The sequence below is a fragment of the Egretta garzetta genome, unplaced genomic scaffold, assembly GCF_000687185.1.
Source record: "Egretta garzetta isolate BGI_Z169 unplaced genomic scaffold, ASM68718v1 scaffold460, whole genome shotgun sequence".
Classification (NCBI taxonomy): Eukaryota; Metazoa; Chordata; class Aves; order Pelecaniformes; family Ardeidae; genus Egretta; species Egretta garzetta.
In genome coordinates this window covers 189,929-205,780 of record NW_009258384.1, presented here as the reverse complement: position 1 = coordinate 205,780, position 15,852 = coordinate 189,929, and the positions used below count along the sequence as shown (strand labels likewise).

The following is a 15,852-nucleotide window of genomic DNA, read 5'->3' as shown; positions in this document are numbered from 1 at the left end:
CTGAAGGCAGTGGGACTGTACCAGCAGGGTTTGACAGTTGGACTTGAAATTCCCTTAAGAATAAAGAGATGTTAGGAGAAGCTGTCCTGTCACTGGCACTTCCAGGGTTGGAAAGGTGAGCAAGACCTCTGCCGTGGATCCCCTTAGCCTGGGTTGGAGGAGAGGTGAGGCAGCAGGCGCTGTTGGTGTGCTCAGTCCCTGCAGCAGAATCCCCTGCTCCAAACACTCCGGCTCTGGGCCTTTGTCTCGGAGGCGGCCTGGGTTGCTACAGGTTGTTTTTGGGGAAGAGGAGGTGTCTGAGACCTGCTGTTTGGCTGGCAGGGCTTGGGAACACCTTGATAGTTTTGGTTGCAGAAGCAAGAAGGTTTTGTGGAATTCCAGTGCGAAGACCGTGTTTATGGTGTAGACCCAGTTCCTGGTCTCCAAGTATAAATCATCACCGCCTTCTTTCAAAGATGTTGGCCTGTGTGTGAGATCACTGTGGCTCTACGGTTGCCTAAGTTGGGTGTCTGACTCCTCTTCCCCTGGCACCTTGAGAAGTGACCCATCTTTGTGAGGCACTTCACTGAAGCCTGCTTAGAGCATGCTTGGTTGTGGGGAGAAACGTCCCTGTAGCCTGGTGGCACTTGGAAGCTGCCCTGCTCCTGTCTGCTGCTCTCAACGGGGGTCCCGGTGCCAGGGCAGCCCCCACGAGCTGTCTGTCCTGCAGAACAGCACAGCCCCTTCTCCAGAGAAACTGGTAGAGGAGCCCGGGTGTCCATTTGCCCTCCTTCCTCCCTCTTGGCCGCCATGGAGATGGCTCTCCTCCAGGTACAGGTGGAAGCGGGGGGGCTGGCCGTCAGAGCAGAGCAGCAAGGTGACACTGGGGGACAAGGACCCCCATGTCCTAGTCCCCTTCCTGCAGGATCAGGCATGGTGCCTTTGGCAGGACTGGTGTTTGGGGCATGAAACGGGACAAATGCCTCTGCCCAGACGCGTGGGACTGCTTCACCCGAACCTCAGCGTGGGGAGAGCGGAGGGGACCTCCTTGCCTAAGCTGTGGTAGGTGGGGGCGGGGCTGGAGTTCAGCCTCGGGTAGGCCAGAGCTCTTTCACTATAGCCTCAAGAAAACAAAGATTCAGAAAAGAGTCATGAAACTAGCCTGGCCCCGGGGCCGACCTGGAAGAGGGGAGCAGTCTGCGTGCAGAAGCAGTCAGCCTTTCTCACGTCCCCGGCTTCGGTACCCAAAGGCTTTCCTGCGTGTGTGGCTGTGAAGGTGCGCCTCTCCGCAGGTGGGAGCGGGGCTGCGGGACACACGGCTTGCGTTGCCATCGTGTGGATCGTGGCTGGGCGCAGGGCTCGGGCCCTGTTGCGGGGACTCTGCAGCCGTGATTGCTGCAGGCTGGATGCCAGCATCGCAGGCGGTGGCAGTCTGCACCGGGAGGTCGGTAGGCCTGGTAGATCTGTGTCCCTGGCCCTGCCGTGCACCGTCACGCTGCTTGGGCGGTTCAGGGACTGAAGCCCTTTCCCTCCCTTCCGCCAGAGCCGCGGGGCCAGCTCCGCTCGGCCTCTTCCGAACAGCCGGCGGGGCGGGGCGGCTGGGGTTCCCCAGCACCGTCTGCCCCGCCAAACCGGGCTGCCCCTGGCTCTGCCCCGCCAAACTGGGCTGGCTCTTCGGCTGGTAATCCCATCAGGGGAATGTTCTTGGCTTTCCAGGCCTGCCCTCCTGTTTTTGTTGTTTCTGGGAAACAGCATGGTTGAGTGGTAGCTCGGAGGGTTTGTTTGGATCCTTTCATCCATTGTCCTTTCTCCTTTTTTCATTTTCCACCTCTTGATCTGACTGAATAAGTGAGCAGGGGAGGAGGCAAGGCTCTGCTGAGCATTACTCTGCAGCGGAAAGGAGGCCCTTGGGGGTGGTGTCCGAATTCCTGGCATCACTATCTGAACGCTGTGGTTCTCTAGGCTAACCTAATAGCTCCATTAACCTTTTTTCATGTCCTGGGGCTTTGCTGCAGCCTCAGCGCTAATGCTGGGAGCTTCGCAGATACGAACATCGACAGTCAGAGGCCGGGTTGAGGTTTGGAGAAAGTAACTCACGTCAGCGAGATAGAGAAACCCAACTTAGTTGGAGGCAGGGTAATTGCAGAGAGGAGGATGGAGCCTCCTTCAGACATTTTCTAGGGCCTCTTCCAGACAGGAGACTGGGCTTGCAAGGGCCCTTCATGACTTTGCTCTGTACACGCAGGCTGTGTGTGGCTTTGCATGTACCGATGGTGGTGGTGCTCCTGCTCAGAGGGACCTTGACAGGCTGGAAAAATGGGCCAGTGGGAATCTCATGGAGTTGAACAAAGGGAAATGCCAGTTTCTGTACCTGAGGAGGAATAACCTCATCCGGCAGTGCAAGCAGGGGGCTGACCACCTGAAACGCAGCTTTGCAGACACACTGGGGGTCCTGGTGGACCACAGTTGACCAGCGGTTAGGAAGAGCATTGCCAGCAGGTCAAGGAAGGCGATCCTTCCTCTCTGTTCTGCTCTGGTGAAACCACATCTGGAGGACTGTACCAGTGAAGGGCCACAAAAGTGATGAAGAGGCTGGGATGTCTGTGATATGGGGAGAGGCTGAGAGCTGGGACCATTCAGCCTGGAGAAGAGAAGGCTTAGGGGGATTTTAACAACATGTATGTGGTGTCAGGGAGCAAAGGAGATGGAGCCAGACTCCCCTCGGTAGCATCCAGTGGCAGGACAAGAGGTAACGGGCAGAGTGAAACAGAAAATTCTGTTTAAACATAAGGAATTGCTTTTTGTTTGGTTGGTTTTTACTGGAGGGGTGGTTGAACACTGGAACATGTTGCCCAGTGAGGTTGTGGAATGCTCAGTCCTTGGAGATACCCAAAACCCGAGTGGACACAGCCCTGGGTCTGATCCTGATTTGAGTGGAGGTTGGACTAGCTGATCCTGAGAGGTCCCTTCCAACCTCAGCCATTCTGTGGTTCTGCTGGAGCTGCCTCCACGATGCACAGTGCCCTGTTGAGTGAAGGGCTGTATTGAAATCTGCGTCCCTCGCTCGCTGTCCTGCTGCGTACCCCTCTGCAGTTTTGCAGACTTTGGCTTTCTAGGAACTGGCCCTGCTTTCTTAATTGGGCTGGAAGCTCCGCGCTGGTGTCCGCAGGCAGCGCGACGCCTGCCAAACGCTAGTCGAGGCTGTGTGCGAAGGCGGTAGTGGCTGGCAGGAGGCAGCTGATGTGGCCAGTTTGGGAGCTGGACGGCCAGAGTTCCTCATGTGATGAATGAGGAGGGGGACTGTCAGACTTCGGTCTCTGCTCAGGAGTTAGGCATCCCCTCTTACTTCTGGCCATCACCACCTCTAGTGCCACCCATCCGCACTGCTGGGGAGCGGTCGTGACGTGCTGAGGATGTGAGGCCAGCAGCTCACTTCTGCATCGGGCGGGCATTCCTCCCTTCCTGGCTTCACTGCTTTCCCGTGTATGAGTTCACCACTGACCGAAGCTGGAGCCGTGCCCTAACCTGGCTTATAAATTAAGTGCAGGCAAAACGCTTCGTGTATGCTGAACTCCATGGGATCGGGGCCTTCTATGCCTTCCATCTCGCAGGGTGGGAAGCTCTGCAAGTGGGGCGTCAGGCATCCTTGCGGTACCAGTAAGCGATGTGTCCTCATGCAGGGGCCTCGGCACCAGCCTGTGAGGCTCAGGACTTTCCCAACACACAGGTATTTCAGTTCCTCAGCAGAAGCCCGAGGTGAATCTGCCAAATGGAGCCTGTATTTGCTGTGTTTCTTGTTTCCATGAACTGGCTGAGCCTGTTGCTGTTTCCCCGGATAACCTCAAATAAAGCCACAGTGCGCTGTTTGGAAGCGTTCCCTGAGCAGGGCTGACCCAGCCGTCGGCGATGAGTGCGGTGTGGCCAGGATGGCTCCCTGCTCGGCCGGCTGTGATATTCCAGTTGAAGCTGACAGCTCTTCCCCTCTGCGATGGCGGTGGTTTTGGCTGTCCCAGCAGTGATGCTGCTCGGTGAGCCTGCTAGCTTTCTTCTATAAGATTGCGCCAAAGGCAGTGGTCTGAATCAAGAGGTTCATTAATAATTGCGCTGGGGTTTCATCTTTTCTCACTTCTGCATAGATCTCAGTGTTGAAGTGGGTCTTTGATAGCTGCTGAGGCACCGGTCGTTGTTCAGGACAGAAGGGAAGTCTTTCTGGTTTAGTCGTGGTTAGGTGGACCTAGCTGACACGCGAGTGTCGTGTGCTCTGACCGGAGTGGAATCAACAGCGCGGGTGGTCCCCGAGCTCACCTGGGGGTTCCTGGGTACCCAGCCCATTTGAGTGGGTAGCTGCGTGACCTGTGGAAGTGCAGCTGGTGGGGTGTCATTGTGGAAGGTTTGTCACAGCCAGGGGTCTTCTAAAACCTTGATGGTTCTCCAGTGTTTATATTGGTTGCACACTTCAGTATTTGCCCGGCAAAAGGAAGATGAGGTGCTTAGGGACATGGTTTAGTGGTAGGATGTCAGGGTTAGGTTAACAGTTGGACTTGATGATCTTAAACGTCTTTTCCAACCTAGACGATTCTATGATTCTGTGATAGGAGCGCACCTGGGGACCCCTCAGCTCAGCACTCCGCAGACCACACTTCGGTCCTGCGCCCCTTGCGGGCCTCACGATCCAAGGAGGGCACTGCTGAAGGGGTGTGGGTTCAGGAGAGGGTCCTCGGGGTGGGCATGGACTGACGCACTTGCCCTGGCAGGACAGGCTGCGGGAACGGGACCTCTTCAGCCTGGAGAAGACACTGCTCTGGAGGGGCTTTGCAGCAGCCCCAGTGCTGGGGGGTTACGGGGGAGATGGAGCCCGGTGGTGCATGGGGGAGAGGCACAGGGCGTCACTGAACGAGGGGGATCCGTCTGGGCACAAGGAAGCTGTTTTTCACTGCGAGGAGGATTAATTGGTGGGCCCAGGGGTCCAGAAGGTTTTTGGATCTTCTGTCACGGGAGGTTTTGTAAAACCTGACTAGACAAAAGCCTGAGCAACCTGGTCTGGCTTCATAGCTCACCCTGCTTGGAGCAAGAGGTTGGACGAGAGATCTCCCAAGGTTCTTTCCAACCCGAGTTATGTCATGATTCTGTGACACATAGAATGTCTGTGATATGCAGCGGATTAGAAGGATATTACTTCATTGTCCCTTTTGACAGAAAAATCCATGGATCTAGGTTGCCTTTTTTTTTTTTTTTAAGAGATTGAAGTAATTTAATTTTGCTTCAGAAATTATAGCTAACTCTTGAATGCCTCCTCATGTTTGCCTGCTTTCACCTTCAGAGGGGCCGCTGCACGAGGAGGTTGCGTCTGAACACACCTGCAGAGCTGGTATTGCACGTTTTTCTGTCCTTTTTGCAATGTCACGGTTTTGTGGCCTATCTCTTCTCTTTTGGCTTATAGTGCTTTACAGGCTCTTCGTGCCTTTCATGACTTGCCAGCCAGCCAGTGTGTCCATGGGAGGGATGGCCTCGGTATTTCCGATCTCTTATCTCTCAGTTGCTCTGCTCTGGATGCTGTAAGAATTTACGCCTCCTGGATCTTATTTGCAAGACAGTTTTGTAGTTGTTTTCCATTGGACCCATCTCATAACCCATCACATGCTTCAACGTACAGTATCTGTCATTTCTTCCCGTTTACAAAGGCTTTTTCCCCACAGTTACCCAACTATGCTGTCAGTATATTGGTACTCCTAAGTCCTGAGCCTCCTTTTTATTTATGGTAACCTCCATCATGTGCTGAGCTGGCTGAATTCCCGGGCACTGGAGCTCTTTCCTACTAATCCCTGTTTGCTCCGTGTGGTCTTCAGGCTCCTGGTACACCAGGAAACAGTGAAAGGTTGCTGCTTATTTTTTTTCTTCAAACATATTTCTGATCTTATATCAGTCTAGTTTGGACACTGAAATATCTAGGCCGTGCAGATTTGGTGATTTTATTTACTTATTTATTCTTATATTCAGAAAATCCGGAGGTTGTGGGTGTTTCATCTTAATGGAGGCATTCAGTATAGTGCTAAATTCATCACCTCTTTTTGGTTTTTTTTTGCCAGCTGTGTGAAACAGGGTTAACATTGATTAGAAAAGGGGTAATTGCCAGTCTCCAAAGAGAGGCTTAAGTTTTCACTCTTAGTTCCAGTAACAATTTTAAAATTCATTGGTTTTACATTTCCAATGTCACAAATGATTCTCTTGTGCGGTCTTGCTTTGTAAATTTGGCCGTTGGGCTAACGCGCTGGAGTACCCAGTTCACAAAATACTGAACTGAAAATTGTGTGCATCGTGTTAGGCACTGTGTTTGCAGCCTTATCAGTTCTTGATTACATCCTGTGGCCATATTTTGCATCACATTAACCGTAGTCCTCGTAGCGGTAAGAGCAAGCTGTGCCTGCTTGCTAGCTTTCTGCAAGCTTTGCTGGCGCCAGCGGGGAGCGCGTCGGCTCCGTGCTCGTTCCTGAGGATGGTCCCGTCTCTGAACGGCTGCTGAACAGCTTGGGCGGTGCTGGGCTGCCTTGGCAGCTCTGCGAGGCGGTGGCAGTGCCGTCCACCAGGGTTACAGAGCCCTGGGTTTGCTGAAAAAGCTGCTTGTGCTGCTCCAGTGAAGGCATGGGTGAGCCGAGCAGCCTGCCGAGGGGCAGGCCCCACGCTGGCGGGGGTCCTTGTCCTGCCGCTGGCCGTAGTGCATTGGCGCGACCAGCGGCTGTGGGTAAGGGGGTAATGACGAGGAGCAAGCGGCCGGTACCTAACGATGAACAAGAAGGTTTTGCTGGTCAGGGCAGGCATGGTGGCTTACGTGGATTCTGCTTAACTTTCTAGAGAGAAATTGAATTCTTCTCTAAGAGAATTCAGGGACACATGTCCATTGAACCATCAGATTCACACGTTAAAATAACAGTGTCTTTTATTGTGCTGCAACTGATATTAATCACTCCTGCAATACCAGAGTATTCAAAAGTCTAGCCAAAGTGCAATTAAAATGGACAATCTTGTTCAATTTAACAGTAACTTCCATAAGTCAAGGCAATTTTGTCTTATTTCTGCCAGTTTTCTGTTTGTCTCTGCATCTTTTTAACATGTGTGACTGCTTCTTTCTCACCACTATGTGATATTCAATAAGGAAACTACCCCTTTAAAATGAAGAATAGAGTCTGGCTTGTTTCAGTTCATACATTACTATTTAATAATATGATCTGATGAATAATGTGCTTTGTTTGGTTTTCAGTCAGCAAAGAGGACTAAAACATGATGTACAATATTCGTACAGACTGGTGACGATTGTATCTATGTTATTAGATCAAGATGTTTTCTTTCTTTGGCTTCATTTTAGAAAGGCTGAATGTAAATATTATGAATATCCTCTGTATAATTTATATTCTTTTTGGCATTTGAAATGGGCAAGTTAATTTAGAAGCAAGTTTCCACCATCACTCATGTCAACACTGGAAGCGCAGAAGTCTGAAAGTCTGCTTAACTTTTTTTTTTTTTTTTTTTTTTTTCTTGCAAATATAAGATCTTAATTTTTGCGTGGGAACACCCTAACTCTGCATTTGGTTTTGTGGATGACTTTTGACTAGTTTGAATTTCTGTCACATCAAAATACTTTATTCAGGCCCAGCTTACCGAATCTGCAGAAGTGGGATGTGCAGCTTGTGCTGTCGTGCTGTTGCTGCATAGGAGTTTGTGCACAGACCTGTAACGGTCCCTCAGCACTGTGAGGTTCTGCAGTTTTTTGGTTACTTCTTTTTCTTTAAAGCAGCAGCTGGGAGAGAAGCAATGCTGTTTATCTGCGGTAAGAAAGGACCATGCAAGGCAAGGTGTTCTGGAACATTGCATTTTGTAGGTGTCTCCCCAAAGCAAAGTCAATTGGATGGCAAGAACTGCCAGGTTGTCACAACAGCCTCCTTGCGAGGCCGGGGCTGCGCGTGGCTCCGCAGACGGGGCTGTGCGCGCGCCGGTTCTGGTGTTTGCAGTGAGGTTGTGCTGGTGGAAGGCCCATCACGCAGCTGGTGCTGTTACATCGCAGTGAGCTCTGGGGACACGACTGCTGCGCTGGTTTGATTCTGATGGCCTGGCTGAGGGAGTAAAACTGAACCCTAGGCAAGACTGAAGGCGACGTCAACAGCTACTGCTCGCCCCGCAGGCCGTCGGCTTTCACATCTCTGTGGTGGCAAAAACGCTTCCGTATATATTGCAGTGCAAGATACAGCATGATTTCATTCTAGTTTATTCTATTTATTTTTTAAAGCGTGCACATCTATTCTGAGACTGTCTAAAATCTCTGGGCACAAGTGCTAAAAGTTTGGCCTAGAGATGTTCTGTTCCTGTTGTTATTTTCCAGCTTGTGGACTCCAGCAGGTCAACACAATGTCTTGCCTGGAATTTCCTTGCATTCTAAAATTAGGAGAAGGATCTAGGAAACAATAGCAAATCAGGCTGCTAAACCTCCTGCTCTGGCTTGAACCTGTGTTGTCATTTAGACTTTCACCTACTTCCTTTCTTGTTAAAGCGATTTGCATTAGATAAACTGAATTACAAAGAGCTTATGCTGCTCAGTGTCGAGAGAACTTTTCTTTTTTTTCCTTCTTTCTTTTGCTTACTGTGGTCTCCTGTCCTACTTCAGGACATCAGGAGCATGAATTCCCTGTCACTGCTGTTCACCCCAGAGTGCTTCTCCCTTTCCGTGCGGGGAGCGCTGTGGACGCACGGCAGCCTCCGCGTAGCGAAGGCCACGCCGTGTTTTGCAGTCCCTCAAACACGCGCTTGCCCGCAGCAGCGCGCAGAGAAACTTCTCGAGCTGTGTTATTAGACCCCGTCATCATCCCTTCCGTGGGGCCAGTGGGCTCTTCATGACCTGGGTATCTTTTCATGGTTAGGTTGTGCATCACCTTTTCATTCTTTACCCCTCCCTGGCCTGGTCTGTATTACTGTTCCTCGCAGTGTTACGAGTGACGGTTGGGGGTGTCCCACCACCCCGGACCTGAACAACTCTCAGTACCCCCCAACTGTTCCTGGGGAGCTCTGTTTCAGTAACCTTGCAGCAGATGGATCACTGAGAAAGAAAGTTCAGACCTCAAATTCCTGTTTGATCCTTCTCGGTGTGGTCTATGTAAGCAGCCCTGACTCTCTGGAGATGTTTTCTCATCTGGAAGTAACCCTGTGATTGCATCTTCTGTCGCCTGCTGTAACTCCCTCTGTCTCTGGCATAGGGCAGATGGGATGATTACATGGATTAGAAGTGGCTTCTGCCTGTGACTGCATAGACCTGCGTTTGTTCCTAGCTTCATCGCTACTTTCTTTGGCGTCATGGGTTGAGTTACTGCTTCTTAAGGTTTGGCCATCTAAAACTCATACGCTGTCAGAGGTGACTTAGAGCTCTTGTCCGTGGTGTTGCAGAACCCAAACGCATAATCCAAGATGTTGCTGTCTGTGCGCAGCAGGCTCTGCCCTTATCTGTTTGTGGGCTATGGGCAGGCTTCTTAAACTCCCTCATCTTCTGCAGTGCCCCAATATTGTTTGTTTGTTATTCCCAGGTGCTCTGAAATGATCCAGGAAATGCAGCAACGCCACAGCCTCGGTTTCCATCCTGTCCAGGATCCTATGCCCGACAATAGTTAGAAGCAGCTGCAGGATTTGTTCGGTTGATAGTTACAGTGTGTTGTGTTTGGTTAAACTTGCTGTGTTAGCCTTACGGAGAGGCTGGTGATGCCTAGAAAGAGGTGATTGACTGATCAAATCTTGTAATTTTCTGTTTGTAGGTAATATAATTGACCTCTGAGAACAAGGGCAGGTGTGAAGGAGTTGGGTGATGTTGGTCTAGGAGGCCTCTAGAGGTCCCTTCCAGTCAACTTTTCTATGATCATGCTGTTTCTAGGAAGGAATTCTCTTTCCTTCTCTCATTCCGTTACTTGGGCCCTATGGATAGTTTGCCTGCTCCTTTTCTTTTCCGGTGCAAGTGGCACAAATGCGTTCCCTGTTGGTGCAGGGAGCATCGCTGATGTCCTGACAAAGCGTCCTGTACAGACGTTATGGCAGCAGGGACAGGGCTTCGGTCTGGAAGGCCCCTAATGTTTCGGTTTTCTTGGCTTCTCTGGACCAGACTCACAAACACGGCAGTGTCCGCTGGCAAGCCGCTTTATAGTGACGTCCTCGCGATGCCAGCGTTTGAGTGCTGAAGATTAACTGTTCTCTTTGGAAACAGGGAGCATCCGGTTCGTATCCCACAAGGGAGGGAGAAGAGCAGGGGGGTAATAGAGACGTTGAATGAATCATCAAGCTAAACTCATTAACTGCCTTCTTTCACCCTTGTCTCTCGTCGACCGTAGTCGGGGTTCTCATCTGTGCAGCGACTGCCCTGTGAGGACAGCGGCTATGAGAGAGGGCAGTCGTCTCCAGGGCTGGATGCTCAGGTCTGCCCTGGGGTGGGTTTCCCCCGGAACTGCTGATGACCCAGTTCTGTTCTCTCCTGTCACAGCCTTTCTTTAGGCTTCTGAACCTGCGCAAGCTGGGCCTGAGTGACAATGAAATCCAGAGACTTCCCCCTGAGGTTGCCAACTTCATGCAACTGGTGGAACTGGACATCTCCCGTAACGGTAAGGTCAAAGCTGAGTGGGGAGAGGGTGCCCCACAGCCCTGGTTCTCTGGGTACTCCCCTGTGCACTCAGGTTCTGGAAGAGGCCGTGCCCTTTCCCAGTCCTGCAGAGCGATTTCATGGGTCCTGAGCTATGAAAATATGGTTGTCTTACTGGTGACAGCCTGAGACACGGTACCTGGTGTCCCGTTTGCCACATGATAGGCTCTTCTCAAGCCTCTTTTTTTTCTTTCATGTATTTTTTCCTAGACATTCCAGAAATTCCTGAAAGCATCAAATTCTGCAAATCGTTGGAAATCGCAGACTTCAGTGGGAATCCTCTCTCCAGGTAGGAAGGCATATGCAACCCTTCTGTCCGGCTGAGAATGAGAGTTGAAGTTCCTCATTCTCCCTGGCTTTCTCTGGTCTTCACCTTGTAATTGTCCTCCCTTGAAGTCAAGGCCCAGTGTTGCCCTGCCTTTGTCAAGACCTGCAGATGTCTGCTCTCCTGGCAGGCGGAACGCTCGGCAGAGGGAAGAGCTGCTGTGTGCTCCCTCTTCTGCAGGGCCGAGGGCTTGGGCTGACGAGCCTTTAGTCGTGCCCTTGCCCCTGGTGTGAGTGGTGAGGAGTTCTCTCCTCTTAGAGTAAGCTTGTTATGCCCCCACCCCTTCACCCCAGTGCAGAAACCAGAATGAATGTGGACTCGTACTGCAGAGGAGTAGAGAAAGGCCTGCATGCTGTCCTTTGCGCTCTGTCCGTCCCTTTTTGCGCTCTGTCACCTTGTTTATAACGTAGGATGGCCGTCTTTGAACTCTGTGTTTGGTTGCTTTCCCTGATACCTCCGTGTCCAGAGCTATGCCCAAGAACGGCGCTCTCTGCCTTGTCTCTTCAGGCTTCTGTCTCCTTCTTAATCCATAATGTTTTGGGAATTCAAGCGTGGCTCCTCTGCCTTGGTGAACCGTGCTTTCGGGCACTGGTGTCTTGGTGCGATGTCTGCCAGGGTCCCCGTGGATGCCCGTCTGACCCCAGATGCCTGCTGCCCTGTGTGCTCCTGGGCAGGCGCTGCCCCAGGCACCCTTTCAATGGATTTACCTCTCTGCTTCCCTCTTGTGGCGCCAGACACTGCCGGAACGGGACAAACTTTTCAGTCAGTGAGAGCCCCTGTACCACAGGAGCGACCAGCACTTCCACACTACAAGTTATTTGTCAGTCTTTTTGTGGCCCAGAGTTGCAGGATGTGTGTCATGAGCAGCGGGACAGGGAGGCTCAAGGACCGGCCTGTGAACAGCAAAGGATTTCTCCTTTCCGCGGGTCTTTCCCTGTTCTGTTGCATCTCAAAGAGATTCATAGAATCATAGAATCATAGAATCATAGAATGTTTTGGGCTGGAAGGGACCTCTAGAGGTCATCTAGTCCAACACCGCTGCAGTGAGCAGGGACACCGCTAACTAGATCCATATGTTACCATAATACTGCTTGGTCCCAGCAAATGCTGCAGTGTCACCTGCAGAAATACCCTTAGGTGGGCATTACTTGGTAGCCCTCCCTGCTTCTGGGTTTAAATGATGACATGGCTTCATGCTCGAGTTCTGCGGAGCCAAGTTTGCATGCTTGGACATGTGATGACTTTGGTGCAAGGGGGTGGTGGTGTCTTGGAAATGGGGCAGAGTCTGGCTCAGGAACCAGGTTCAGAGCTGGTTCCTGGTCTTCTCCCTTCCACATGTTGATACCAATTGGGATAAGACTGGCTTTTGGGGGATTTAAGTGAGGAATTTAGGGCTTGTGTAGTGCACAGAATTAATGGTATTTTGTTCTGTCCTGCTTTCACAGGCTTCCAGAGGGCTTCACACAGCTTCGGAGCCTGGGCCATTTGGCCTTGAACGATGTGTCCCTCCAGAGCCTCCCCAATGACATTGGGAAGTGAGTATGCCCCTGTCCTCGTAACGGGGAGGAGGGTTGAGGTGGGGGCACTGTGCCATTGGGGTGGCGACACAAGCAGGACTTGGAGGGGAAGAGCCTGCCATCCCAGTTACAGCTTGCCACTGTACTGAGCAAGCACACCGTGTGAGCTCCTCAGCATTATTCTTGTTAAAAACCTTTTTAAAAAGGTTCCTTTCCTGGTCTCAGCTGCATCTCCTGCTCTGTGCTCTGTGGCACAGGCCAGGAGTGCATCCAGGCTTCCCAGATCCTCTGTCTTTCCTTATTTTATGAGTGCCCGTTTGCCCCTTTCCGAACAAGTTTGGTCTGTCTGATGATGTTGAAATTATTTATGCTGCTAGCAAATGGCCAAGGCAAAGCCTGTGGGGTTTTGACCGTGGGGTGCAGTGCCCCTCCCATGGGATCTGGCTTTCTTGGGCGGACGGTCCTGTGTGTGATAGCATGGTTCCTTGTCCTGAGTTTGGGCACAGTGTTGTTTCCCAATGGTTTTGCAATAAGCAGTCACCTTCATCAGAAGTCATTCAAGATCCTGTTTGCTTTTTGTCTTCCCCTGTCATCTCCGTTCATGTGTGCACACTCACATGTATGCATTTGTGTAGGCCATGAGGGGTGGTCCCAAGGGAAGGGATATGAGCATCTCCTTGTATCCCTGAAGCCTTATTCAGTGAATCTGGCTTTCTCGCTCCCTTTTCTCTTGCAGTTTGGCAAACCTGGTGACTTTGGAGCTACGTGAGAACCTGCTAAAGACTCTCCCCACGTGAGTGTCTGTCTGGTGGCTTCAGGAGTCTCCTGCCTGGTTGTCCTTACTGATTCCTCAGGGACTTGCTGTCTCTGTAGCACAGGCTCTAGCACTTTGCGCGGGAGGGCTCAGGGCTTTGTGTAAATCAGCTGCATCTTGCTGGATTTTTGTAAATTGGGGTGAGGTGGGAGAGAGGTGGTACAGGGCTGAAGAACAGGGAAGGGCGTTCAGAGCCTGTACTCAGCCTCTGTGTCAGGGCTGATTTAGAATTGACAGGGTTCTGTAAGAAAGCTGTTGGAAATGGTACTCTCCACTTTTCCTGGAGAGGTAGAGCAGATGACAGATTCTTTTGGAAAAAGTGAGAAAAACGTACCATTGTGAGTGTAGGAAGGGCTCTGTGTACAGTGAAGCTCACCATCTGAAGAGCAGCAGGATACGGCTGAGGATGTATTTTGCCTCTGACATCGCTGTTTTCTTGGGTATCCCTTCTGATCGCTCTGGTTGAGCAGTTTGTGGGAATGGGTGGGATAACTAGCTTTCCTGCAGCAGACAAAAAAAGGCCAGCAGGGGAGAAGAGGTAAGTCACATTAAATGTTTTGGAGAGCTAGGGACAGAGATGAATTCCTGGTGGAGGATCTAGTTGGTACAGCTGATGCTATCAGGTAGAAAGGATGTGGAGAACTAATGAGTCTGTACATTAATCTCTGGTTTGGAGCCCGTGAGAGTTGTTTATTGAGTTTTCTAACCTACGTTAGCTCTGTCAGCTTGTTTTCTGCCTGCTTATCCATCGAACTGACGATTCCCCCAGTCCTCCTTGGATATATGTTGGAAGCAATTCTGTCTGACTTCTTTCCAAATAGCAGTGTGTTTTGGGGCCACACAAACTCCTCGGGGAGTGTGCAAAGCATGCAGCTATTGTCACCTTTCCTCAGTGCCCTCTTGCTATTCATGGCGAGCATTCAGTTTGGCTACCTGTACTTTCCTCCCTTGCTCCTCTGCTTTATTTAAAAAAACAGGGCAAAAGAGGCATCTAATGATACAGTGTTCAAGCAAGTCTTCGAGACTCTAAGCAGTTAGGGCTTTAGTCTTGCTGCTTCTGTGATGGCCATGCCCCCCTCGCTGAGAGATGTTGCTGTGACTCAGGTGCGTGCTCTTCCTGATGGTTATTTCCCTCTGGGACCTGCAAGTACAGGCTTTGTATGACATCAGTTACGTCTGCTTGTGGAGCTCATGCGTCAGCTTTGACCCAGAAGGCAAGACGCTTCCAAAAAGGAGCTAAGAGTCTGCACTGGTCAGCTCCCAGCCTTCACATCTGGTGATGACACAGTGTGGAAGCATCGTGCAGATTAACACTGTCATCTCGTCTCTGATGCCGAAGTCACGGGTTCCTTTCTGCACAGTTGTCGTCAGCATTAATGCCCTGTCACAGAAAGGCAATATTAAACGACCAGCTGAGATGGCCCCATGTGGAATATAGCCACAAGGGAGAACCTGAGAGCCAAAGCTCCTTACGCCAGGCTGAGAACAGGCAAGCAGGAGAAGTTTGGGTCCTGGTGTTGGCACCCACTGCCGTCTGCTCCTTGTGTTCTTTGTGTTCATACAGACAGGTACCACCACCATGATACACCACACAAAGGAAGAGGTGCAATAGCTATATCCAGAGCTGGGCTTTCAAACTGCAGTGAAGAATGGTCCCAATGGCTTTTCACCACCTAGGAACCAGCAAGTATCTGGAGTTTGAGAATTCAGTCTGTGACCAAGCCCATACGATTTCTGGAACTTCAGGGGCTTTTCTCTGAAAGATGAGTCCGGGCTTGATGCTCATTCTGCAGTGCAATTGCAGCTGCTCTTCATCTTTCCCCAAGTCTCCGAATTATACTTTTGGATGATTTCCAGAAGTAGAAAGAAGATCTTGAAGGCCAAGGCAATTTTCACCAGATCTGTCAGTCAAATATGAGATCAAAATCAAGGGCCAACATTTTGGTGGTACTGTCAGGTACCCCACACAGATCTGAAGCTCTTGTACCTATCTGGTTGCAAACTGTCCAAGAATGGCTCTAAACAAGTCCAAGTGATCTTGCCAAGGAGTGGAATGACTTGCAGAAATGGGTGATGTTTTCAGGGTTGCTGAGCCCAGTCAGTAGATGGGCTTCAATACTGTGAATCTGTGACTGCATAAAGCGTCAGTGTCCTCTTCATTTTTGTTGTTGTTGAGCTCCTTGAAAGATCCAGCTTGCAATGACCTTTACTTGGCAAAATTTAATCTCATTGATTAGTCTTCCGCTGTCAGCTGAGTTCTGAAACAGCTTGTCTTGTACAGCTGATTATTGCTCCTCGTCCTCCGCGCAGATGGGACGCAGCTTGCCGATAATTTGGGAAGGGTAGCTCTTGCTGATGTATTCTCATGGAATAGTGGAGGGTGATCTGTACGGAGGCATTTTGCAAGACCTCGCATGTCAACATGGATTCCACAGCTCACTTATTCCTTTTTTGGGAATTCAAACTGAAGGTGCGAAGGGACAGTCAAGGCTGCTTCACCCTTCAGAGAAGTCAAAGGGACAACGTGCAGTCATAATGAGAGACTGCTATACAGCAG

The 15,852-nt window shown here is 50.9% G+C and overlaps 1 protein-coding gene across 18 annotated transcripts in view; it reads left to right on the top strand.

Moving 5' to 3' along the window:
- Positions 1 to 15,852, top strand: part of SCRIB (scribble planar cell polarity protein) — a 110,612-nt gene that overhangs the window by 7,589 nt on the left and 87,171 nt on the right. For all 18 annotated transcript variants that reach the window (XM_035897653.1, XM_035897636.1, XM_035897602.1 and 15 more), the window contains exons 2-5: positions 10,484 to 10,601; positions 10,850 to 10,928; positions 12,410 to 12,499; positions 13,218 to 13,274. In XM_035897653.1, coding sequence (XP_035753546.1) covers positions 10,568 to 10,601; positions 10,850 to 10,928; positions 12,410 to 12,499; positions 13,218 to 13,274 — 260 coding nt within the window. In that variant the 5' untranslated portion in view covers positions 10,484 to 10,567. The remainder of the gene's footprint in view (positions 1 to 10,483; positions 10,602 to 10,849; positions 10,929 to 12,409; positions 12,500 to 13,217; positions 13,275 to 15,852) is intronic.